Here is a 27,786-nt window from a genome sequence, read left to right on the forward strand (position 1 = left end):
TCACTCTGTAGTACCTAAGCCTTTGTAGGGATGTGAAAGGTTATATTAAATGATACCCAACCATGGTCCTTAATGGGCATAGGGAAGTGTTTTAGACCCCAACAAAAAATATCATTTATTTCTTCAAAATGTGAACAGGATTCGATGAGCACTGGGCAACGCCAGATACCTCTGCTAGTATAAAATAAGGCAATTATATGTATGTATACATGTTTGTATGTATATCTGAAAATCATTAAAATAAAATAAAAAGACTGCTGGCCCAACTAATCTCCACAAAATGTTGCACATGTTTTGTTCATTAGTACACAGGGTCGGGTGATGGACACACATACAACCCCCCCCCCCCTCCGCCAATGCTCCCGAGGCAGTGGGTGTTTCTCGTGATTAAAATAACTCATTTAAAGGCACCACACAAGTTCTGCTGCAGAAATAAAAAAAAGTAATTGGAAAAACAATCTTCAAAACACCCTTAAAGAGCCTCAAGTGATAATTTCATGCCATGTAATAAGATAACAATAATTAATAATAATACAGTACCACTAATAATAATGATAAGTATAATAACACATTTTTTTTTCGAATATCTACAAATATGATGGCAAGAAGACAAAAACCCACAAAATTGTGGAAGTCTGGCATAAATATAAATATTAATTTGCTTTTCTCATGCAGATATTTTGTCTACAAGATACAACACCTAATATGGTTCACAAGCAAACGTGCCTCTGTCTTCACCGCATCATCTCCATAACAAATGTGCTGCAGGTAGGCCGCAGCATTGGCTTGGACAGCCTGTAGCTCATGCTGTAACATGGAGACCACCTCAGGAAGCTCAGGGTCCCGCCACGTAGCATCCCTGTCACACACATCTTGCAATGGTTCCCAGCCACCTCCAAAAGACATCATCAAAACAGCAGCACATGATGTGCACCATGCTTGACTGAAACATAAAATATCTCCAGAAGGTTAGCCTTTTTTCCTAATATACAGTTTATGACTAATGTCCCCACTTGAGCCATTGATCATGGGCAAGCATTACCAGTAGTTGGGGCATGACAATATGTAAGGAGGATGAAGAGTATGGTCAAATAAGGGTTAGAATCCACAAGCATTATAGCTTTGATCGAATTGAATTATGGCTGGACTGAAGTTTTTAAATGTGCAGAGAAAATAAACAACCAAGTACCAACAGTTAACCATTATAGGGGGTTCTCGCGAAATGTCAAAGATACGTTCCAGAAAAGTTGGACTTGTAATGAAACGACGTAGAGTGGGGAATTTTTCCCCATACAAATGTGTAATTTAGAGGGGATGTGTTCCAACACTGAGTTAAGATGTAAACCCCTAACAGCAAACCCTAACACATATACACCCAAACATCTAACCCTAACACATATACACCCTAACCCTAACACATATACACCCTAACCCTAACACAAATACACCCTAACCCTAACACATATACACCCTAACTCTAACACCCAAACCCTAACACAAACACACCCAAACAGCTAACCCTAACCCTAACACATATACACCCTAACCCTAACACATATACAAACTAACCCGAACCCCAACACATATACACCCAAACAGCTAACCCAAACACATATACACCCTAACCCTAACACATATACACCCAAACAGCTAACCCTAACAAATCCAACACTGAGTTTAGATGTAAAGCCCTAACAGCTAACCCTAACACATATACACCCAAACAGCTAACCCTAACCCTAACACAAAAACACCCGAACCCTAACATATATACAACCTAACCAAAACACATATACACCCAAACAGCTAACCCCAGCACATATACACCCAAACAGCTAACCCTTACGCATATACACCCAAACAGCTAACCCTAACATATATATATACACCCTAACCCTAACACATATACACCGTAACCCTAACACATATACACCCTAACCCTAACACATATACACCCTAACACATATACACCCTAACCCCAACACATATACACCCTAACCCTAACACATATACACCGTAACCCTAACACATATACACCCTAACACGTATACACCCAAACAGCTAATCCTAACCCTAACACATGTACACCCGAACACATATACAACCTAGCCCTAACACATATACACACTAACCCTAACATATACACCCTAACCCCAACACATATACACCCTAACCCCAACCCTAACACATATACACTCCAACCCTAACCCCAACACATATACACCCCAACCCTAACATATATACACCCTAACCCTAACATATACAACCTAACCCTAATATATACACCCTAACCCCAACACATATACACCCTAACCCTAACACATATACAACCTAACCCTAACATATACCACCTAACCCTAACACATATACACCCTAACCCTCACATGTATACACCCAAACAGCTAACCCTAACCCTAACACATATACACCCTAACCCTAACACATATACACCCTAACCTAACACATATACACCCTAACCCTAACACATATACACCCTAACCCTAACGCTAACATATGCACCCTAACCCTAACATATACAACACCACTCAACAATCTGAGCATTCAAAAAATACCGATGAAACACACAAAACATTGGAAAAAAATACAGAAATTTAACATATTTTAAAACCCAAACACATTTTTATCTTACCATAATGTTTAACTATTTTATAATTAATTACTGGTCTTACACCTTGAAGAACTTTAATAGTCCCTGCCAAGCTGCCTGCATCAGTCCTTCACCCTCTAAAGTATCCTTCCCACTGGGCTACGTGGTCTCCCCCACGGATCAAGGCTTCAGCCTTTGCGTCAGCACACGTACTCGTGCCGTGAAACCTGACACTCGTGCTGCGACCTGCTGCGGTGTCCACACGGGACCTCACGAAGAGCTCCCACCATTTCCACACCCACTTCAACCATGTCTGCAGCACGGGCCACGTTCTCTGAACAGCACGTCTTGAATGGCGCACGTCACGCCGTGTTCGTCTGCACAGCCATCGTCCTTAAAATTAGTTTGAACAGTCCTTGGTGGCAAACCAAGATAGCCAACTATATCGGCTGGTCTTTCACCTATCTTATTTTGTTTCACTCTGTCTGATTTGACATCCAGTCACACTACTGCCTTGCTGCTTCCATGCAGGTTCACCATTTTTCGTTACCACTTTGTTTATCACTCATTGTTCAACAAATAGCGCAGAAAAGCATAAAAATATTTTTAAAATATATAGTATAGGACTGTACAGTATATGGAGGCATCAAGTCCAACAATGCACAGCATGAGATGACAGTGCATTGTGGGGTGAAACTCTGGGAAGCTGGTGTGGAATTCAATGTGGGGTGGAACGCCTGGTAATTGGTCTTCTGTCCAAAAGACGTTACTGTGGGGAATTGTTGGATGCGTTATGAAAATGTTCCCAAGTAACTTATGGACTTGTATGCGAAATGATAGATTGCAGGGAGACTTATAGTGGAGACCCCCTGCAGGAAACAAAAGGAGGGGAAAATTTATATTTGAAAATAGAGAGCAAGTCATTATAAACGTTGTACAGGTAGAGGTGGCAAGTATAATTCCACCATATTATCTAAAGGTGCATGCTCTTTATATTCAACATTGAATTTCAAAATAATCAAGAAAAACTTAAATTTCTACTTTTGTCTTTCGCTTCTTTGCAATTCTTGTAATTTTTTTTTTTTTTAAATACACTGTAATATTGAGGCTCTTAGCATGGCTCATGTGTCAGAGAATGAGAGGTCAACCCAGAAACAATGAAGGAGAAGAAAGCAGGTATAGAAGGGGAAATTAAACACACACACATACTTATTAGTAAACACCTTTGCATAAATTATATAAAAACTACAATGATTAGTATATACCGTTGCTATAAAGAGTTTTGTATCTCTAGAATCTTGTATCATTAAAAATTGTTATCTATGAAGCTTAATTGAGGCCATGAATATGCTTAACAAAAAAAGAGCAAAACTGCAATGTGCTATTTATAACTCACAACATAATCCAAACTCTTTCTTTTATAGCCACAACAATAACATGCATATTAATTGACGAGGAGATATTTTGAGATCAAGAGAGAGATATCTATAATCTCGAATCTAGAGATACAGTATCTCGAAGAGAATCTAGAGATAGACTTGACCAATTGCCACCAAGTGATATGGATGTTGAGAGACCTGTTATTGAGACCTCAGGTAGGCAGGATGTTGATCTCTCATATGTCTGAGAACAGAAACACAATGACTACTGCAACTTTATAGAGAGTTTACTGGTTTTCATATGTGGCGTTGGCTTTCTTGGAGGAAAAGGCAAGCTAGTTTCTAACAGTTGCCTGAATGCATGAATCATTGCATCAGGGATTGGATATTGGGCAGGACAGCTAGAAGCATGGAGGTATGAACTGATGACGGAGAGAGAGAGAGAGAGAACTTTTTTGCGAGAAAAGTTCCAGGCATTGTTTATATCCAGAGATGAAATAGTGGAGCAGTCAGTGGAGAAATGATGGACTACAGGTTCGATTCATCCATCCAATTAAACTGCCAGAGACTATGGTGTCTTAGTGCTTCCCTGGAGACCACCAGAGAGATAGACGCTTTCAAGAGTACATGATCTGAAGAACGAAGGAAAGCTGAGAAATTGCAGGAAAGGTTGGAGGGAAACTTTTACATGGTTAAGTCAAGCAGAGAGTGGGAACCATGATAAAACAATATGGGTTGAATATATCCAATAGATTGGGCAAGGTTTGAAGTATAGATCACAAAAGGCCTAAGTTGTAATACCATGGACCATATTTTGAGGGACTGACACCAAACCAACTGGAATTATAGCAATTTAAGTGACTGAAGATTAGGAAGACAGAAAGCTGTGGTGAGTTATTGTCTGCTAATGACTTAGTATTGAATGCGATAAGTGAAAAATAAGCAAAAGATGTTTCCAAAATAGAAAAGCGCAAAAAAGAAGAAAGGTTTATGCATCAACACTAATAATAACAAAAAAGGTTATGGTGAGTGGCAAAGAAAGAAAAAGGAAAATAAAGCAGACAATGGCTTTGATCAATATGCAGAAAAGTGATTTTGGAAGGAATTCAATAAAACGGAGGGAGTGTTTTAAATAGAGTCACGAGAGATGCAGTGGTATCAGAGGAAATTTGGAAACAAAAGCTGGGATTTTCATGTATAAAAGATGTGAAGATCAATCATATGAAAAAAAATATATACGAAGAACAAAAAGAAATACTCCTGAGCTCAGAATTTAATTTAGAGAAAGGTCAAAAGTTTCTGTTACCTTGGAGACATGATAGAGGCATCACAAGGAGCAGGATTAGCCGTTAGATCAAGAAAAAGTCAGGCTGGGATAAGTGGAAACAATGAGGTGGCAACATGAAGCTCGGAAACATTCCACTATCTGTAAAAGTTAGAGTCTATAACGCCTGTGTCAGACTGCTATTGATGTCAGGAAGTGAAACGTGGGCAATGCACATCAAAAATGTATCAATAATTGAAAGAACTGAGATGAGAATGACGCGATGGATGAATGGATTGTTTCTTTAAAAAAGAATTCCAAGCTCAGAAATCAGGAAGAGATTAAAGACAAATACAAGTGAATAATAACTTAGGAAGAGAAGACTTGGTTTGTATGATCATGTGCAATGAAGGTCAGAAGATAAAGCTGTGAAGAAAGTAATAAAGCTCATGGTAGAAGGAAAAAAGCCGAGAGGATGTCTCAAAAAGACACGGATTGAAAATGCCAAGAAAGATGGAATGTTTGGCTTTACACTAAACTGATGCAATGGATATATCCATGAGGAGGAATTCCATCATTCGGTCAACTCCCTCCAGGTGGGAATTATCATTAAACGTTTGTTGTTGTTGTTGCTGCTGTTGTTGTTGAGCTGGTGTGAGTGGATATGAGGGAGTTGAAGTTGATTGTATGAGAACCTTATATCCAGCCATCAAAGTTGGGAGGGCAGTAGACCACGCATCTTCATCTTCTTCTTTTGGCTGCTCCCGTTAGGGGTCGCCACAGCGGATCATCCGTATGATCCGCATAGTGATTTGGCACATGTTTTACGCCGGATGCCCTTCCTGACGCAACCCTGGTCGCCTGGCAGTAGACCACGCATATAAACAAGGTATTGCCTTGGAGAGGGACACATATACAGAGATATTCCAGAGGAATTATGGGGACAGAGTGGGGCAGGGATGATCGGAATGGGAGTTTCTAATGTAGGCTGCAACACTACCACCAGCTCGAGCATTATATCTGTAAAAGTAGCAGACGGAATAACCAGGGAGGAAGATGAGTGAGTCTGGGATATGCTGGAAAGAAAAGTTTCTGTAAAAAAGGTAAATCTGGGGATGAGGCAGTATCCGGTAGGGAGAAAAACGTGAGGTTGGAGCCTAAACCACTGATGTTTTGGATCACATGAAAAGGGTTGTTGATGCACAGATGGGTGAGAGGGTGTGGTGGTGCAGCAATGAGTAGTGGAATGAGGGATAGTGGTGGGGTTGAAGCAGGGGCTGTGAGGGTGGGGGGACTAGCGAGGGTGGTGGAGCCAAAGACAGGTGACCTGAAATGAGGTGTGAGCAGTGGTAACAGCAGAAGAGACAGGATGAGGTAGGTGGTAGTTGAAAGCCAAGGGTAGATGTCATACATTTTCTGAATCCTTAGACCCTGAGGATATTTTTGATAAATGGCGACAAATGTTGTCATTCAGGCTGCAAGGAATGCTCAAAATCCAAAGCCATTTTCTGGCTCCATAATTGCAAAACTATTGGGATGCGAAAGTTGCTCAATTAAAGAAAGTAGATGATGGGTTGTCTGTGGCATGGGGTGTAATGGAGTGACATATCTGTGATTATACCAGACAGTATTCATAATTACTATGAAATGGGTATAACACTTTTGACAAAGAAAGTGGTTGAGAAATATTAATACAATATATTTGACTTGTATTCTATTAATTTTAAAAATACTGTAGATGTATTTTATGTAAGATATTCTAAAGAGTGTTGGTGCTGCCAAAGCAGTTTCTTGACAAAGGTTATACGGGATAGTTTGCTACCAGCGTTGTTTGTCCATGGTCTATCCTTTCAAATGCTGAGTGTCAAGCAAAAAAGTCGCATGTACCATTTGTTTAAGTCTTTGGTATAACTCGGCTGGGTTTGAACCACTGACCTCCCAGATTCAGAGAGGATGCTATAACCATTACATCATCTAGTCTAGTATGTGTGTGTATGTATCTATACACACACACACACACACACACACACACACACACACACACACACACACACACACACACACACACACACACACACACACAGACACACAATTGACACCTCCCACACTCCTCTAGCTGAAGAAGCTGCATAAAGCAACCCAGAAAACCTACACAAGGTAAGCGCTATGCTGTTTCAAACCCTTCCCAGAGTTCCTCAACAACTATAAAGACGTTCACACATAGTACACACATGAGAATCCCAACGCTACTGGACCAGTTTCATCGCTTATTTGAATCATCAGCGATGCATACCAATGAGGCTCTCAAGCATCATCATTTGCACCACGTGCAAATGTCAAAAGCCGTCAATATATAAATAAAAACCCACCCACATCTCTCACCTGTGAATGGAGGGAATCGCCAATTAGCTCTCACCTAATTGAATAAACCCAGGTGGCTAGGAGTATATAAACAATTGACCCCTCCCACACTCCTTTTAAATGCTGAGTGTCAAGCAAGGAAGTAGCGTGTGCCATTTGTTTAAGTCTTTGGTATAACTTAGCTGAGTTTGAATCACCGACCTCCCACACTCAGAGAGGATGTTAATGGATCATGGTTTCGGATTGAGGACGATCTGAGATGGTGGTGAACATGCACTGTCTTGAATACCTGGAGGGAAGATTGAGATTGAAGAGGATGTGGAAGTTGATTCTCATGTGTGTACTATGTGTGAACGTCTTTATAGTTGTTGAAGAACTCTGGGAAGGGTTCAAAACAGCACAGCACTTACCTTGTGGAGGTCTTCTTGGGTTGCTTTATGCAGCTTCTTCGGCTGGAGGAGTGTGGGAGGGGTGAATTGTTTATATAATCCTAGCCACCTGGCTTTAGTTGATGAGGTGAGAGCTGGTTGGCTATTCCCTCCATTCACAGGTGAGAGATGTGGGTGGGTCATTATATATATATATATATATATATATATATATATATATATATATATATATATATATATATATATATATATATTACTGAACCCTAATTATTGTACGTACTTTCGAATGCCTTTGAAGAGGCAAAGTTCAATTGTAACACATACACCGGTTTGAATTGGTCATATTTTCCAAGCATTGTGTCAGATTTAAACAGAGGCTTGTGGCTCTGCAAGCAAATGAAAAAATATATATATTTTGCAATTTAACCCTGTACTTCTTGAATTCCCAATCCATAAATGACATTATGGTATACAGCTCCAGCCTTACAGAGTATAAATAAACAATCTACAAGAAGGAAAACACACAAAGTCAAGACAGTTCACATAGCATCACACCCAGGATGAAGCAAACAGAGATGCGAGGACAATACATCGACTCGTGTCGTGACAGTAAACAAAAATGACCTTTCTTCTGTAGTTGTTCCAAGGCTTGAAAATTATTTGTTCTTCGAGACAAACAACATAACTTTCCCCATCTTTTCTTATACACCTCTTCCTATATATAATTCTGCACCTCAGACATCATTCTCTCACATTAAAATGATTTTTTGAGGGTGTTCATTCTTGTTTTTCAGGTGTGACTATTTTGAATGAAATGTAGTAAAAACAAAGTTTTGCCACCTGTTATCTGGTAGAACACTGTCCAGGGACAACTGCCTGGAATGACCCCTCGGCAGCGTCCCTAACCATGCCTGGCCTGGGGGAATCTCTTGCTCTTTCGGCCCAAATGATGGACCCAATAGGAAAGCCTCAGGACAGGCTGGCTGGCCATACATTGCAGTCATGCCTGGGGAGCCTGCATGCATACGGTGTGCAAGAGGAGCAGTAGATACTGGAGAACTCTGCACTGCGTGATCTCCATGACTCACTACCGCGTGCCATGGAGAGTCGAATGATGACATCCCAGCTGGGGAATGCAATCGAGCTGGGGAACCAAGACGATGCGGCGATCGTCGAGGACAACAGGAATCCAGGCGACTCAGTGTTCCATAGGCCGGCATAGTTGGGTCATGTCGGGCCATAGATCCACGGCGAGAACTGCCCAGAGTGCTGCTGCCTCTCTGCAAGGTAAAGTAGGTCCTTGGACTTCCGGGAACAGCTGAGCGTGGAGCGGGAACTAAAGGAACAAGGAGGGTGGCACAAAATGCCCAAACTCAAAATAACTTTGGTAATATGCACCAATTTAACAATTTTACTTGATAAACTCACAGCAGCAAGAGTTGTTAATGCATGTCTGGCAGCAATTCTTCCCTTAGTCATAATACATTCAAGCACTACAACAATGAATTTATGGCCTGACAAAAGTCTTCTGGGGCATCCCAGCTAAGAGCTAACCTTGGTGTTTTGAAAACTTCCAGTGTGGCCTTTTAACTTGGGACAATGCCGCTTATCCAGGTCAATTCACACTCTGAATGTGATAATAAACTTCCTTTGCTACTCCAGGTGAGCAGCAATCCCTTATCAAGACTGTGTAGTTTTCTTTAAAGCAGACATTAGGACCATAATACTGCACAAAGCAGTGAATGTATCGATGAAACAAATTATGATGTAAAAAGCAACACTTATAGGAATACTAGCAGGGGCTACCCAGGATGTGTTGGACATTGAAAAGCTGTGGAGTTATTGGCCTTGTGGTGGTTACCTTTTGCCTGCGGAAGCATTGCCTGACTCCACATCCCAATACATCCTTTATAGCGGCCATTGGTGGCCTCAAAATGGATGTCAAGGAGAACGTGTGGTAGCCTAAAATCTTGCCCAGATTCTGAAGTACATACACTCAACATGTCGGGCCTCTAGGTGCTACGGTTCGGCCATGAAAGAACAAACACACAAAAACGTGAAATTATTTTGCAGATAAAGAACAACTGACAATGGTAGGAAATACCAAAGGGTTTAAGGTGGAAACAACAGTAAACTTTGGGGCAACTTTAGCAATTTTCTCCATTGCAGTCACATAATACTGTTAAACGCAAACTGAAACCTCTAAATTATTTAATTGTTCGTCTGGATGGTAGATTCTTAACAGCTTCCTTGTAAAGTTCTTCACTTTCGGTTCTGGGTTTTGAGATGACGGCTGGTTCTCTCAGGGGTCTCTGCCGACTTTCTCAAAGTTAAGTTTCCGGTCGTTATTTGTCACGTTTTGACTGTTTATTATCTGACCTACGTGTTTACTGTGTATTCCTAGTTCGGTTTTGTTTCAAAAATTATTTTCAGGTCTGGTGGTTTAATGTAAAAGAAAATGGCGACTCCACAGGAGAAAGCTCAGTGTGTCGAATGGTTCACCGAGATAACATTCGCCATGCAAGTTCAGCATAATTTCCAAACAAGGTATGGAAGGAATCCACCATCATGGACTAGTATCAGAGAATGGTACAAGAGGTTTAAAGAGACTGCAAGTTGTCAGAAACAGAAAAGTACTGGTCCACCAAGCATAACTGTAGCAGACGTTGAACGAGTGCGTGAATCATTTCATGAAAGACCCAGAAAATCTATTTGTCGCGCATCCAGAGAACTGGGACTACCAACCACCGCCATACATAGGATTTTGCACAAAAGACTTAAGCTTTATGCCTATTAGGTGCAGATTCTGCAGGACCTCAAACCAAATGACAGATGCAAACGCAAGGCATTTGCCTTGGAAATGAGGATGACGAAGATTACCTGTAAAAGGTCATGTTCACAGACAAAGCTTGCTTTTATTTCATGCATCATGTAAGGTCAACCAGCACAATGTGAGAATCTGGGGCTCTGTAATTACCAAATACCAATTGGAGCTCAAGAGTAAAGTTCAATTACTTGCTTTGAATCTCTCAAAAGTTTTTGATAAAGTATGGCATAAGGGTCAGCTCAACAAGCTTTACTCGTCTGGTGTATCTGGTGTGATGCATTGAATCATTTTGGCTTTCCCTACAAATCGCAAGATGAAGGTGGTACTTGAGGTTCAATCTTCGACTTGCTCCATCAATTCTGGTGTTCCACAGGGCTCGGTCCTTGGTGCTACTCTGTTCCTTGTTTATATCAATGATCTTCTTGATAATGTTCTGTCTCTGCGAGCCATGTATGCTGATGACCCCTCACTTTACTGTACTTCTGCTAATTCCCTCAACACCACTCGTAATGAGGTTGGAGTTTCGCTGGGCAATAATTTAGAGAATGTGTTTAAGTGGGGGCAAGACTGGCTGTTAACCTTCAATGCAAAGAAAACTAAATTGCTGTCCTTGTCATGCTCCAAAACAGGTCTTTCCCTTCTGTGCACATGAGGTCTTCAACCCTAACAGAATCATCTGAGCTTCAGCTTCTTGCTCTGGACATCTCCTCCAACATTAGTTGGGATAAGTACATTTCTGATATTGCGAAGAGTGCTTCCAAGTGAGTGGGTTGTCTTTATCGAGCGCAGAGGTGTTTAACTCCTGATTCTGTTTTGTACCTGTATAAGACAACTGTAGCCCCCTCATGGTGTACTGCTGCCACGTTTGTGCTGGATCACCAGCCTGCCACTTATCTTTACAAGATAGGCTCCAGAAATACATAGTTAATCTGGTTGGTGCAGAGATGGGTTCAACTCTTCAAGCACTCTCTCACCGAAGGTCAGTTCTCACTCTTAGTTTGTTCTACAGATATTTTCATGGCAAATGTTCTGCTGGACTTTCTAACTTAGTTCCTCCTGTATGAGTGTTTGGGCGCAAGACTCAGTTTTTAATCTCTGCACAACCATGCATATCGCTGATGCAAAGTGTTGAACGAAAGGCTATGCAGATAGTTTATCCCTCGTGCTGTCTCGCTTTGGAATATACCACCTGTAACATGCTTCCCATTATCCAGCAATCTACCCAGCTTTAAGAGGAATGTCAATTCCTACTTCTTACATATTTCGGGTTACACTACATTTCACATGACTTCTGCTACTTCATGTGTCTTGGATGTTTTTAGTTATTTTTCTTTCTTTAATTTTGTTTTACTTTATCCTTATTTTCATCGAACCTTCCCTTAGCCTCTTACCTGAAGTGGCTTTATGCCTTGTTTGGGGTGATTTCTATTTAAAAAAAAAACAAAAAAACAGAAGTATTTTAACATAATTTTCAGCATTTAAATGAAAGCAGAAATTCCAAAATGGTTTACCATAATTGTAGTGTTCCTGGATGCAAGTCATAGTAAATATTAGTCGAGTTCCTACTATTTGCTGTTAATACAAGTAAGCAGCAGTGTGTGTGTGTGTGTGTGTGTGTGTGTGTGTGTGTGTGTGTGTGTGTGTGTGTGTGTGTGTGTGTGTGTGTGTGTGTGTGTGTGTGTGTGTGTGTGTGTATAAACCCCCTAACTTGTTGAGGCAGCAGGGCACAGATAGAGTCCCATTTGCAGTCAGGAATATCAAATTTAACCAAAGAAGCACACTGACCCGATGACATGACTCTGACGTGATGTGCCTAAAGTATGCTGACACATCACCTCCAAACGAGGAGGCATCCATGTGGCACTCAAGTCTTTGCAAACTGAGAGTAAAGCCCCTATGGTCATGAATAAATGAAAGCAGAGTTGCCAATCTTGATGTTCTTTGATGCCAATTACCGAATACAGTACTGAAAACAACCCTAAAACCTCGAGTAGCTTTCACCCTTGTTTCGGGCGAATTTCAATTTAAAAAAATCTTTAAAAAACACAATTAAACAACGTTTTAAGCAGATGTGCATAAACATTATTCTTTATAAACAGCTGGCAATCGTCACGTGCTATGGGAATAAAAAATAATTTGGCTCGGTAATTTGAAAAACGTATTAATACGACAAATGTCTCGGAAATTGGGTGTTATCAAATTTATTTTGCTTTGAAACTCACAAAGAGTAACCACATAGCCTTTCTAAATCATAGCTGATTCATATAAAATCACCAATTGCTTTAGAAATATCCATGAGGACAAAGGGAAATGCAATTACTCATACACAGCTGAGGCTAAACTTGTTAAAACCTACTGTACGTCCTTCCTGAGCAATACAACTTGACAACATACATTCCAGGCATATTGAGTGTATCGAAGCGTTAGTTAAATTAATTTTTTTCACATTTCAAAGGTGGACCGACAGTATCCTGGGATGCTTGAGTATTCTGGATTGTTCATTGCTGCTTGTGCAGCATATGATAACAAAATAAATTGCCTTTCATCCGACAAGGCAGAGATACTCGTTTTTCTCAAAACGAATCTGAGCTTTGTGGACTTTAAATATTAAAACCCCTCAATGTGGCATTTTCCTTCTTTTGAACTAAGTGAGTATGGATAAAAAGGAAATGGTTGGTCTCCCGCTGAGCTTGTTAAATCACCGGGTGGGTCACCCCCACTCATGCGATGACACCACCATGTATATAGCACAGCCAATGGCTGATCAATTCACTTACTGTATTTGGAATGTTTGGATGGAATCCCTTCGTAACCTGGGGACTCCAGGCCTGTACTGTATTTTGCATAAAACTTGCTTTTCATAAAACCAGACAAGTATGAAACACTTCATTTTATATCCATAAAAGCTTATCGAATGAGCACACAGTAACTCATCATTCATCTAAAAAAATGACAGGATGCTGTGCCATTCGATGCGCCAATCGATTCGAGAAGGGATTTAAAATGGATCGATTCACAGCCACTCAATAACGTTATCAGAGGCATGGCACCAATTCGGCAAGGTATTCACTTCGTGTGTGCACAATGCAATGACATCATTATTTACCACTTCATAATTGGTAAAAAAATAAAAATAAAAGATTATGAAAGGGAGAGAAGAGGACTTTAGATGACAAAGATCTGCCACATTTAACCTCTGTAGGGAATAGCAGAATTATACTGAGAGGCAAGAGAAAGAACAAGTTCGAATTGCGAACATACCCCGTGGGAGTTCATTCGTACAACTCTGAGGTGACCGATAGAACGGACGACAGATATTTTTGAGATTTTGTTAAGATTTTCATCGCATCAGAAAAATAAAACCAGAACACCTCACAAGAGTGAGGCTAGTTTCATATCATCATTCGCGACTTAATTTTGCGTAGGGCATCGCCCAGCACATTAAATTTTTTTTTAATGACAATTTTAAGAAAATGTGCCGAAAGGGCCGTTTCTTGGCCCAAAGGGCTGGAATCACACTTTGGGCTCAGTTAATGTCTGGGGAGTGGTCTCTAGAATATACTTGTCAAGTTTGGTTCTGTTACGTTCACTAATAAAGGCCCTGTCACACCTTGACGATTTAGCCAACGTATGCCTGACGTGTGCAAAATTGGGCTAAAACGCTGGCACACGTCGAATATGTTATGGGTAAGTTTGTATACGTTAAGAGCATGCTGGCATACGTCGTAGTATGCTGGCGAATGTCGTAGTACGGTGGCAAACGTCGTAGTTCGCCGAGCTGTTAGACAAACTTTCCATGCTTGAAATTTCCCGATGTATACCAGCGTATGACTCACACGTTCCACATACGCTGGCCATAAGTTGAAGGCACGTTACGCGATCGTTGACACACGTTACTTGTAAGGTACTCATAAGTCGAAACACGTCAAGGTAATGGTTAGTGTCAGTGTTCCAGACTGCCTGTTTTTTTTTTTCTTCGGTATGACGGTCATGTTGACACTTCAATTTCTAGTGCGGTTATAATATAATATAATGTTACGTCTGAGCGGGGGGGGGGGGGGGTATGCATTCAAAGGGTAATTAGGATGTTTAATTAGGTATGCCATGCTGTTCGAGTTGTACCAGGATCTTGATGTAATAAGTAGCAATTCAGTGGTGATAAGTTGTCTAGTAAATGTCCATTTATTTAAGGGGGAAATGATAATTGTCACGTAATTAGACAGGGAGACGGGTTAGGGTAAGTGTGTCTGCGTAAACCCCTTTTAGTATTCCCTGGAGGCTTGCCGTGACGTCACAGGACAGTGCTGCGGATGGCTCCACCCCGTGATCACGATTGGCGGAAGGCGATGGCGAAGGGCCAATAAAACGGCTCGATTGGAAGTGACGAGGACTCGAGGATAAAAAGGTTCTGTTCGGGGAAAAGGGGTGGAAGAAGAAGATCGGTAAAGAAAAACCGTTTTTGGTGGAGGCTGTTGGGCTCGGAGCGTGCTCGATTGTTGCGCTGGTTCGTTCCTGGATTCATCGTGTCTCGTGGCCTTGCTGTGCCTCGTGCCTCACCTCGGTTGGCTCTGGGGTTCTGCTGGCTCGGAGTACGGGGTCGAACGGCGGGCGGACCTGCCTCCCTCTCCTGCTCGCAACTTGGCGCCAGAACTGGCTCCCTGGCGGCTGTGAGCGGACTTGGGCCGACACCAGGAGGTCGACAGCACCACGGTGTCTCCTGCCCCTGACGAGCGCAACGCCAGCTCGTCCGATCCAGGGACTGTTGCGTCTACACCATGGGCCAGCCTGACCACCAGGACCAGCTACGTTGTGTGTGTGTGTGTGTGTGTGTGTGTGTGTGTGTGTGTGTGTGTGTGTGTGTGTGTGTGTGTGTGTGTGTGTGTGTGTGTGTGTGTGTGTGTGTGTGTGTGTGTGTGTGTGTACCTGGTGCCTTAGAGGGTTTGAGATTTGTATATCCATTGGAATTGTTTGTGTTTTCCCCACGCCCGAACCCACACCACCATCCCGTCGAATCGCCCCGGATCCCTCCTCTTGCCGAGTCTTATTATTTCTGGTTAGAGAAATAAACATCATCAACTCAGTGAAAAGCGACTCGTGCCTCCTTCCTCGTCCCGTTTGCGGTAGAGCGATTAAAACCGCCATCTTTGGGTTATAAAAAATAAACCGCCTCCATTGTTTCGGCTCATTCGACGTTGGCGGGACTGTTCAAGTCCCGTGGACGTCACAATAATATAAAAGGCTGCCGCTCAACGATTTAAATCATAACCGTCATACCAAAGAAAAAAAAATAGGGACTCTGGAACACTGACGCTAACCATTACATTGACGTGTTTCGACTTATGAGTAACGTACAAGTAACGTATGTCGACGTGTGTCAACGATCGCGTAACGTGCCTTCAACTTATGCCAGCGTATGCGGAATGTATGTCATACGTCGAGTAATTTTCAACATGCTGAAAATTCAGACGTACTCGGCTTACAATGATGTATGCCAGCGTACTACGACGTATGCCAGCATGCTCTTAACGTATACAAAACTTTCCCATAACGTATTCGACGTGTGCCAGCTTGGTTCGGCAAATTTTTCATACGTCGGCATATGCTGGCTAAAACGTCAAGGTGTGACAGCGGTTTCACACTTCGATGTCTAGTGCGGTTACGATTTGAATCGTCGAGCCGCAGACGATTAATAGCCTATGCCACGTGATCGTCGGCGATATGCTGCCGCGCACTATGCATAAGTTAGACCAGGGGTCGGGAACGTTTTTGACTCAGAGAGCCATTAAAGCAAAATATTTGGAAATCTATTTCAGTGAGAGCCATATAATATATTTTAAGACTGAATTCAACTAAATGTGAGTATAATAAGCCTCTGAATTTATTCTTTTAAATAATGTTGTTATAATACTCACCATTAATGGGACTCCTGGTGCTGCATGGATTTGCTGATGGCTTTGTAGTCTGGTTGGTACTTGGTGAGGTTAAGCTTCATGCACGTTGAGGCTTTCATCCGTTAGACGTAATAGTAGGTTGGACTTGATGTTTTTAAGATGTGAGAATGACTGCTCACATGCATACGTAGATCCAAACAAGGTCAAGACAGCAATACTCACACGCTGCAGTGTGTGGTATGTGACAGGAAGCGCGTTCCAAGTTTTGATAATCAGCTGGTCTTCAGGTTGAAGTTTTTTCATTTCTTTCCACATGTGCTTGCTCGCCAACTCCGCTTTCTGTCGTGTGATTCTTTCCAAATCTTAATTCAGTGACTTGAACTTATTCACCCACATGTCTGAGGCCTTCAGGTCAGCCACTTCTGCTTCAAAATCTCTGACGGAGACACCAGGAATGTAACTCAGGTCGGCTGTGTTCAGTGAACACTCGTTTGGATGGGTGATGAACTTAAAAAGACGAGTGTGCTCACGAAATTCTCCAAAGCGTGCTTTGAATGACTGTAGGAGACTGGATGTGAAGCCAGCTAACTGGTGGAGATCAAAGTTTTGAGTGGGCTCACTTGCTGTGCATGCATCTTTAAATTGTCTGTTTTTCAAACTGTAGTAAACGACCTGTTTCAAGATCCATGATAAAGAGCTCCAGCTTGTTTTCAAAAGCAAACACGGCTTGTTGAAGGGATAACACTGTATTTCCAATGCCTTGCATTTTCACGTTGAGCTGGTTCAGATGTTCAGTCATATCCACGAGATAGTAAAACTTGAGGAGCCACTCAGTTTCGGCTCACTCAGGATGCTCAATCCCTTTCATTTCAAGGAAAGTCCGGATTTCGTTCAGGCAAGCCGCAAAATGGATAAGCACCTTCCCTCTTGACAACCAACGCACATTGCTGTGCAAAAGCAGACCGTGATAGTTATTTCTAACTTCATCCAGCAGTGTTTTAAACTGGCGACCATTTAAGGCTCGGGCAACAATAAAGTTGATCACACGAATGACCAGCGACATCACTTCGCCAAGCTGCCCATCACACATCTGAGCACAAAGTGCCTCCTGGTGTAGAATGCAATGGAAACTTAGGATGGGTCTATTTTCATGTTCACGGAGAAGCGCCACAAATCCTTTGTTTTTCCCACGATACACGGAGCACCATCAGTACACACCGAGATAAGTTTATCCATTCGTAGATTTTTTTCTTGAGCGAACTCCATGAAAAACTTGAATAAATACTCACACCTCTTGTGGACCCTTTTATTGGCAGAACAGCAAGACTTTCTTCGCACAGTGTATCACCAGCAGCATATCTTGCTATCACACTGAACTGCGACAAATGGCTTACGTCTGTTGACTCATCCAAAGCCAGGGAAAAGAACGGCGCTGTATTTATGTCCTTCACTTGCGTTTCCTCCACTTGGTTTGCCATCATGATGGTATGATCATGAACAGTTCTTGCCGACAGAGGCATGTCTTGTATCCGTTTGATTATCTTGTCTTTGTTCGGAAGATCATCAAAAAGTTCATTGGCGACATCCAGCATGAACGTTTTAGCATCCTCGCCATCTGTGAATGGTTTTCCGTTCCTCACTATTGCTAAAGATCCAGCAAAGCGAGCGGAATTATAGTCACCTTGCCGGGTCCATACGCGGAGTTGCTGCTGGCTGGCTTGCACCCTGCTCGGTAGCTCTTGGCACGCTTTCTTTCTGCTGTCTCGCGCAGGGTATTTTGATGCAAAGGTAGCATGGCGCGTGTCGAAGTGCCGCTTTATATTCGACCGTTTCATCGATGCAATTTTGTCATTGCAAATTAGACACACCACAGAACCTGCTCTCTCCACAAAGGCGAATTCTTCGGCCCATTCGTCCTGAAATGTACGATACTCCTCATCTTTTTTTCTTTTCGCCATCTTCTTCATCGAAGGGTTAGCTTTGAGCAAATGAGAGAGAGGGAGATGTTGACCCAAGTGAGTCTGGCTGGCCTGCGCACGGGCTGACATACTCGAGAGGTGCGGCGCGGCCGGCCGACTCTGGGATGCTGTCGCCTCAGCGGTGGCGCGTGATTGGTCGAGATGAATTCCGTGACGCGTCTCGGCGGCGGCACGTCATTGGAGGAACCGAAATCACGAGTCGCCTCAGCGGTGGCGCATGGTTGGTCGAGATGAATTCCGTGACGCGTCTCGGCGGTGGCACGTCATTGGAGGAACCGAAATCACGAGTCGCCTCAGCGGTGGCGCGTGATTGGTCGAGATGAATTCCGTGACGCGTCTTGGCGGCGGCACGTCATTGGAGGAACCGAAATCACTACTCGCGTCGGCCGCATGACTGGACGAAACAAAAACCGCTTCAGACAATTTGGAGGTGTTTTTTCTTCTCTCCTTCTGCCAAGTTCAGCCCTGCACGTGAATGAAGCACGACACCATTCAAACTATAGGTAAAGCTTCTGCGAGAAATATTGGGCTTTCCAAGTTTCAAACTCCAATTTTATCTGCGAGCCAGATGCAATCATCAAAAGAGCCATACCTGGCTCGCGAGCCACACGTTCCCGACCCCTGAGTTAGACTATCGTTGGGCATAGGTTGTGAACGCCGACAACACGCTCAGCATTTGTTGGTATAAGTTATCTATATGTGATTAAAACGTTCTGTGTACATTACTAATACGTTATGCATACGTCCAACACGTTATTATATGCCCAAAAATTAAAAAAAAACATCAATAGTTCAGCGTACGCCAGCGTTTTACATCAATTTTGATACGATGCCATACACTGGCTAAAACGTCAAGGTGTGACAGCGGCTTAACCGAGAAATAACATTTTAAAGAAAATGGGCCGTTCCTCGGCCCGAAGGGCTGCAATCGCGCTTTGGGCTCAGTTAATGCCTGGGGAATGGTCTCTAGAATATACCTGTTAAGTTTGGTTCGGTTCCGTTCACTAATAACCGAGAAATAACAATTTAAAGAAAATTGGCCGAAAGGGCCGGAATCGCTCTTTGGGCTCAGTTAATTTCTGCACATATGTGTCTAGTATATGCCTGTCATTTTTCATCGAATTCGGTTCACGAATAATGGAGAAATAAACGTTCAAATGAACTGTCCACAAGAAAAGAGAGAACGTGAGCAACGCTTAGACCCCGTGGGGTGGAAGACCCCACGGGGTAAAAAATAGAGGACCAATGGCCCAGTAGCTGCCAAAAAGTGGAGTGATGAATGTATCAGTGTTAAAAATAACAGTTGGATTAAGAATACACATTTTCGGTCAAGTAGTATTGACATGATGTGCAAAGTAGGGCGACTCCATGAGCCTTAGTTTTTTGAGATATTGCCCACTTTTTGTATTATGACATCACTGGTGGCCATTTGTGTTTCGGATCAGCTTCTTTTAATCAAACATTCCCAAAGGTAGTCAGTGTAAAAATAAGCAGAGATGGCCTACTCCGTGACGGCTTGCCGATGATGATCATGTGGAGCCGCATCTTGCTCATGATCATATATCTTAAGTTTCGCATTGATCGATTAAGCGGTTTCAGAGAAGATGAATTTTAAAGGTTTTCTCATGATCCAGTATGACTGCCATACCAGAGGACTAATAACGTCATTGTTAATCAACTATATATCCCTTGCGTAGTTCATCACAAATTTAAAGTTTTGCATTGACCGGTTAAGCTGTTTGAGAGTAGAATATTGTTAAACGTTTTACTGTAATCCAAAATGGTGGCCAAACTACATCACAATGAAAGTGCTGTTGGACCCCAAAATACGCGGGGGATACGTTCCTGAAAAATGCCGTGAATGTCGAATCTACGAATGTTGAGGCATTGTTTCAATGGGAAAAAGGGGGATAGTTTCCCGGCGGTTCGTGATTCATGAGGGAAAATCCAAACTCCCATGAAAAACCACGAAAAAAAAAGAAAACACTGCCAATACGTCCACAAAAACACCATGGAAAAAAAAAAACAACAAACCTGTGAATAAAACTGCGAATATGCCCACAAAAACACCGTGAAAAAAAAACCCCACGAATACGTCCGTGAAAAACAAACAGTGATGAAGCAGGTCTCATTTTATGAACTGTGACTATGCGGGGTCTGCGAATCGCGGAACCGTGAACGTTGGGGTCCGACAGTACTCATCCCCAGTCCTCCCCTCATTCCCATAATGAAATTACGTGATTTTGATGGATATATTTGGTCTGGTGTTGGTTTGGCGCAGGCATGATGGACCGAATGGCCTCCTCCTGCCTTTCGTTTCCTTGTTATATTTTTGGGACCTTGAAACATTATGATGAAATACTGAAAGGTGAAGGGGAAGGTGCCATGAACGAACTTGAGTTCTACCACACCAAAGATAATTTTAGCCAAGTTTTGTCACAATCCCATCAGTAGTTTTGGAGAAGTTGCAAGTGTTTGCGGACAATGCGCCATCCCATAAGCTCACCTGAACAGTAAACCAGGATTTTGGAAGCCAAAAAAGGATAGAGTTTCAGGAAGGGGCCGAAGGAAGTAAGCTAAAGGTTTTATTTTTATGATTTTTTTTTCTCGCTTGCTTTTTATGTTTATAAAGCTTTTCTATCAGTAAAAGTTTTTGTTGTCTGAGCATCCTTTTACATTAATGGTGTGCTTCAGCTTCAAGAGTTTATTTGCATAAGCTCTATATCAACTATATTTATCTTCCTGATGAAGCCTTAGGCAGAAACAAGATTGCCCAAGAAAGGTATTGATATACAGTATTATACTTTTGCAAATCCATATGACAACAATAATGTCATTTTGGGTTATGCAAATGGCGCACCGTGCTTTGCTTTTAGCTTCCTGGAACTCTATACGTCATGTGATGTGAAACGGTTCACTGGTTCCCTGAAAGCTCTGCATCTTGCTGATGACATCTGTGACTTCTGGTTTCGGGTTGCTGTACTTAGTGATAAAGGGAGAAATCAATTTCATTATGCATTTTTTCTGTTCAATTTTCACATGTTCCAAACCAACTCATCGTCACCATCTCAAATTTGCTTCCGATCTTCGATATCTATAGATGAAAAATATTAGACACCATTATGGATCGTTTGACTTATATTTCAACAATTTCATTGATTTGATGCGGAAAAATATATATTATCACCTGGCTGTCCTGGCAGTCCACACCCTCCAGTTCCACTATGTAGTCCTGCAGAGCTCAAAGGAGTTGTGCAGCTGTAGGAGGGAGATGGTGGTGGGTGGTTGTCACCTACTGGTATGACATAGCCAGGTGTTGTATATCCTGGTGTGGCATGACTTGGAGTGGCATGACCTGAGACGATGTGACCTGTATCAGGATCCAAACTTTGCTGGCTATTATTTGTAGTCTGAGAGGCTGTAAAAAAAAAATCGAGAGAGCAAAAATCCAAGTTTAATATACCCACATATCAACTTTGGTTTTAATAATTTAAATAACATTGAATATTTTGTTGTTATCGATTTACAAGTGCTGTACACACCTGAAAGCCTACGTGGAGGCAACATACTTCTGCGTTCATATAAACTTCTGTGCTCTACCCATTGAACTCCATCTTGTAACCCATTGCCCGGACCACAGGATCCTGTCTCTGCAGTGTCCAAGCTGCCTTGTCTGTACCCTCGGCACATCCTTTCTCTCGGCTTTTCTACAACATGTCGTTGAGCCTCAGTCTGCCATCCATCAGTGCTTGGCTTCAATTTACCTTGTTCTTCATGAATGTGGGTATTAGGCCAATTTTCTGGCATAAATGCTTGAACTGTGTCTGCCTTCAGTTGAGAGCCAGAAAAATTTCCCCAGTCCTGACCACACTTGTAAGATCGTTCTAAATGTTTCAGTGGCTCACAGTTATGTTGTCCAATGCAACCTTGATGCTTTCTTTGTATGCATGTTTCTTCGACTTCTGTGTGCTCTTTGTTGTGTGAAAAGGCTGGGACCCGTGAGATAGCTCCATCAGAGCTGGCATATTCACTACCCTCACTGTCGCCTTCATGTTGGTTCTTCTGTATGTTTGTTGGTGTTGGATGTGTTATTTCCCCAGATGAAGTCTTGCTTTCACTGCTTGCCCCATCAGTGTTCCCTCGGTGTAAACATGGTGGGAGCCCATAGCTGAACTTGCCTGGCTGAGCATACAATGGAAGAGGTGATGGCACACTCCAAGCAGGTGGTGCAGGACGGGATAATGGGGATGGTCTGGCAGTTGATGGAGACAGATAACCAGTGGGTGCAACTGGACTCAGGTCAGACCAGGGAGATCCTGGGTTCGTGCTGTGGTGATCACGCACAACCTCTGAGTCGTGGCCCTCCCAAAGGTGAGGATTTGAGTTTACATCATCAGCAATGCCAGCATAGCCTTGGGAAGAATTGGAGATATTACCCAACTGATAACAAAGGGATCGAGTAGAAAGTGACAGGACACCAGGTTGGCCGGGTGGTCTGTCCGGAGGTGGGGGTCGATGATGACGTACACCTGTTGACATTTCAGAGAGAGGTAGCAATCCATCACTGCCATGTTGAGTTGTTGGAGATCCAAATTGTCCACTCGCAGATGTCTGAAAGGTGGAAAATGTGACCAGCGGCGAGTCGGGCGATGGTTGACTTGAGGGATTGCCTTCGGTCTCACCAACCTAAGAGAAGAAAATGTTTTTTTGTCATGATTTCAACATCAAATAGAAATTACGCTGAGATGTACAGCAAGTGCAAAATATGCTAAAATTTGCACCTTTCAAAGTGTAGATCATTTTAATTACCTTTAATGATTAATAATAAAATTGCATGGAACTGATGTCATCACTCGATGATAAATGCTTACCTCCTGTGTTTAAAGACAAGTATTCACGATCGTTCATTCGATTATGCAGAAAATGCTACAAATAATAAGTAAGAGATAATGGCAGAAAACGAGGTCGCTGCAATAGATTCCTCAATTATACTTTTGTTTTTACATTATTGAAGAGGAACTTCAGCTAAAAAGGTTTCTTAGGAACACTGCAGAAAATTGGAGAATGCCTATAACGGCACTCGGTAGAACATTCGATGTTTTATCTCCTCTTGAAGCCTTGACTGCATACAAAGAAAAAAAAGCAAGCAAACAAACAAATTTATGAAAGTAGTGTGCCTCTGCATGGGCTTGCAGGGTATCCTGGAGGTGTGCACACACCTTTGAGCCATCTCGCCTGCGTTTGAAACTCAACCCAGCCATAAATTTCCATCCTGGTGTTTCACGGGCAAGGTGATTCATCAACGCGTGTGTCGTCCATCAGATAGACGTTAAATTGGGAATCTCGTCTGCCGACGGTAGAGATCACGGGATGTGCTTCACAAAGAGAAGACGAGCGGTCACTGGCACCCTGAACAAATTGTAAATTCCTGCTCCGACGACCACTGGGCTTCGGCAGCACCGAACCTGCCTTTTGCCAGAACACTACAAAGAAACAAATATGCCTCTTAAAAAAAAAGAATCAGAAATCTATCTTCAGGGATTTTTTTCCCCCGTTAATTTTGTTTTTTTTTATGTAAAAAGAAAAAAAAGTCGACTAAACAGACGTAGCGACAACAATCATGCTCCTTCTTCCCAAGCCAATACCTGTTGCCCTACATCTTTATTTTTAAGTGATCTAAAACTCATGGAGGAGCTCACATACATCCAGGCCAAGGACATTAGGTAATTTCAGTGTACTTTGTACATTAATTACACAGACAAGGACATGAGTGCAAAATGGATGAAGAAACATCTTCACGGTTGACTATCATCAATTGAAATAACCATACATTAGTATTCCACAATTTGAATGAGGTCTTAACTTATTCGGTTTGTACAACCGGACATTGTGCATTGCTCAGGGCTTTCAGGAATTCACACCGATGATGCAAAAATTTACACAATATATATTGGACACAATAAAATGAAAAAGATTTGTGTACCGACGAGTATGGCAATGGATTCTAATGAGTAAGAAGAGGAAGCCTTTATGAAGGATGACCTCTAATAGAGATCTCCACAGTGGCATTTCCATGTTAGAAGTTTGGTACATTTCCATGCACCAAACGTACTTCCTATCCAATGAACCAGATAGCTTTCTGCATTTTCACACATGTCATCATTTCTACAACCATCTTGAATATTCTCAAAATAATTCATGTGAATTGTAGTCAGGAAGTTTTGAGCAGTTTCTATAAGTTAGAGAGTGTCAGTGGGCTGGCAGGTTAGCCTGGAGGTATGCACACTCATGTCTGAGCTGTCCAGCCTGGGTTAGAATGAGCTATAAACTGTCATCCTGATATTTTGCAAGCAGAGTGAGGCATTATTTTGTGTGCCGTCCCTTGGATGGACGTTAAACTGGGCGTCCCATATGACGGCACTAGTTGGTAGATGTCAAAAATCCCATGTTGTCCGTGAAGAGTAGGTGAGCCATCACCATCATCCGACCCAAATTCCAAATTCCTGCTGTTGCACAATTCCAAATTTAAAATCCTAACCTAAAGGGGAGGTGGCATTGCATCAGTGGCACAGCTGTACCCCCAGCAAGTGATGCAACCAGCAGCCCTGTGCTACGTAAGAAAGGAAAAGAAAGAGAGTGCCTGTATTTTATTGTTGAGCCAGAAGTGTTTTTCAGAAGGTTGTTACATGGGACAACATGTCATTGGTGCACAATTTTTCATTGGCAATTAAAACCAGAGTGCCAAGCCAAAGAACAGTCACACTAAGTGGGTCAAGATTACGAAAGAGCATGTTCCTCCTTTGTTTCCCATTAAGCTCGACAAATTTCAAAAGCACACACGGAAAAATGTTGCCTCCATCATCCCTTCATCAAATGAATGCTCATTAGAATTTACCATAATTTGTTTTGGACTCAAGTTCCCACAGTGTTTGTACTTGATGAATAGGTCGAAGGGTTTGGGCATAGGATAACAAAAAATATATAACACAGGAAATTCACATTTCTGCCCTCTGCTGTGTTCAACAAGCAAAACGTTAACAAAAAGGTGAAAAATTACATCATATTCATCAGGCCAGTGGCCACGTTCTATCATAAACCTTGATAAAATTTAACATTCTTGGTGTAAATGAAGCCGTGTTTAAAGCGCTGAAAGTAAAACAGGGAAAGGCATCCGGCCGATGACGAGACCTGGCCTGTGGATGAGACCTAGCTTCAGCAATCCATGCAGTGTCTCAAGAAGATTGAAGGCATAGCCCTTCTCTACCCCTCATCATCTTTCTTTTCCCGCTCCCATCTGAAACGTATGCAGTGGTCTTTAAGCCACGAGGGAGGTTGCACTGCGAGCTATGATTATACAATATGGGACCAAATAAGGGGTCTGGTTTGAGGACACCTTCTGCTTTAAATGCAAGAACAGCAACAAGACATTGGAACGTGTCCAGTGTGACTCATGCCATGGCTGGACCTACTTGCAATGCTGGATGATAAGTCATCCAAGCTGAGCAAGGGTCGGATACACACGCCTTGCCTTCTAACCATCAAGTCAGCTGGTATCCTGTTTATTTTTGCAATTCATGGGCAAGTTTCATACTTCTTACACCTCTCTTGCTAACCAGGTGGCTCACCAAGAACTGCAGATCTAACAACTCACTCATCAGATCGAGGATCTGCAGAAATCTGGCCCTTGCTCCACACGTACACCCATATTTACGACCCAAATGTTCGATGCCATTGGGAAGGCTTCTGTGAAATCCGTCATCGAGCACTTTGAGTGCAACAAAATATGCAACAATATGGCTGGAAGGAGGACTTTCAACAGCAATCCAACCTGGAGCAGAAGGAAAATAACTGGCACATTTTGACGGGCTATTGCCAACAGCTTAACGTAAACTCAGATTCCATCAACATGAAGTTCCACAAGGGCATCAAGCTGAAGGATAGCCAACGGAAGTTTTTTAAAATTTGTTTAAATACAATGTCGAGGCTCGTATGAGAGCTAACACACAGAACGTATAACAAGGGGAGCAGGACACAAGAGGGGCGGGAGAGGGAAGGAAAAAACAGTGGGGAACAGAGACATGAGGAGATCTGTGGAAGGGAGAGGGATGGGGCAGGGTCCACAGGGTAAACAAGATGGACACTGCAGGGACTTTCAGGTCCTTATATGACAGGGACTTTCAGGAAGGAAAGCAGTGAATTTGAAGAGGATGGGTTTGGGGTGGATTAACGGGGGTAGAAAAGATAGTGGTTTTGGATGGAGGAAAGAGATGGTGGTAAACAGCTGTTTTGAAGACCTGGAGGGAAGAGTGAGATTGAAGAAAGTGTGGAAGTTTGTTCCAAAGGTGGGAAAAAAAGAGGAATGAAAGAGTGAAGGTGAGCAACGATTCTTGATTTTGGTAGTTTTACCAGAAGAGCATTGCTGACGGACCTTGAGCACCCTGCGGAAATATGGCGGTGGATATGTCGCAGACAGAACGGGGGGGGAGGCTAGATAGGAGTCGGTATAAGACAGAAAGATCACCGACCTGCTTGTGGTGAGAGTGAGAGACCCAACGACTCAGCCTCATCGCGGGAGATACCAATGATCCAAAATGCCTTGGTTTCCACAGTGTGAAGCTGAGAAAGGTGAGAGGCAGGAGCACCAGCCCAAAGGGGAGAGCAATACTCCATGAAGTTGGTGTTTTCCAATTCCAAGGAGAGGCACCAGTTTTTGATGGGCGTTGCGATAACACTTTTATGATGCTTCTTCGGGAATCTACAGTGCAGTACATTTCTTGTGTGAAGCAAAATTCGTTAGTTTTTTTCTGCAATTTGGCAATCTCCGGATTTGGTACTTGAGCCATATATTCTGGCATCTTTATTAGTCTTGTCAGTTCTGAAAACGTTTGAGAACAAAAGGTGTGGCTTTAAAATGACGCAAGTGTGAGTTGAGATGACGAATATTAAGAAGTCGTATTAAAAACGTGACGACGTATTTGCGAAACAACATAAAAAGGGGTGACGTAAATGGGGTACGACTGTACTCTACCAGTCTGAAGTTTTAGAACACCCCCATTTTTCCAGTTTTTACTGAAATTTAAACAGTTTA

General features: G+C 42.4%; 1 protein-coding gene across 5 annotated transcripts in view; it reads right to left on the minus strand.

Annotated features, from left to right (window-relative positions):
• LOC147021289 (catenin delta-2-like) overlaps positions 1 to 27,786 on the minus strand; it is a 344,800-nt gene that overhangs the window by 124,506 nt on the left and 192,508 nt on the right. For all 5 annotated transcript variants that reach the window (XM_085891110.1, XM_085891107.1, XM_085891108.1 and 2 more), the window contains 4 exons: positions 22,241 to 23,384; positions 21,886 to 22,116; positions 8,842 to 9,337; positions 727 to 859 (listed from right to left, as the gene is read on the minus strand). In XM_085891110.1, coding sequence (XP_085747236.1) covers positions 727 to 859; positions 8,842 to 9,337; positions 21,886 to 22,116; positions 22,241 to 23,384 — 2,004 coding nt within the window. The remainder of the gene's footprint in view (positions 1 to 726; positions 860 to 8,841; positions 9,338 to 21,885; positions 22,117 to 22,240; positions 23,385 to 27,786) is intronic.

The sequence above is a fragment of the Eptatretus burgeri genome, chromosome 8 (assembly GCF_056783735.1).
Source record: "Eptatretus burgeri isolate ZD-2024b chromosome 8, Ebu_testis_v1, whole genome shotgun sequence".
Classification (NCBI taxonomy): domain Eukaryota; kingdom Metazoa; phylum Chordata; class Myxini; order Myxiniformes; family Myxinidae; genus Eptatretus; species Eptatretus burgeri.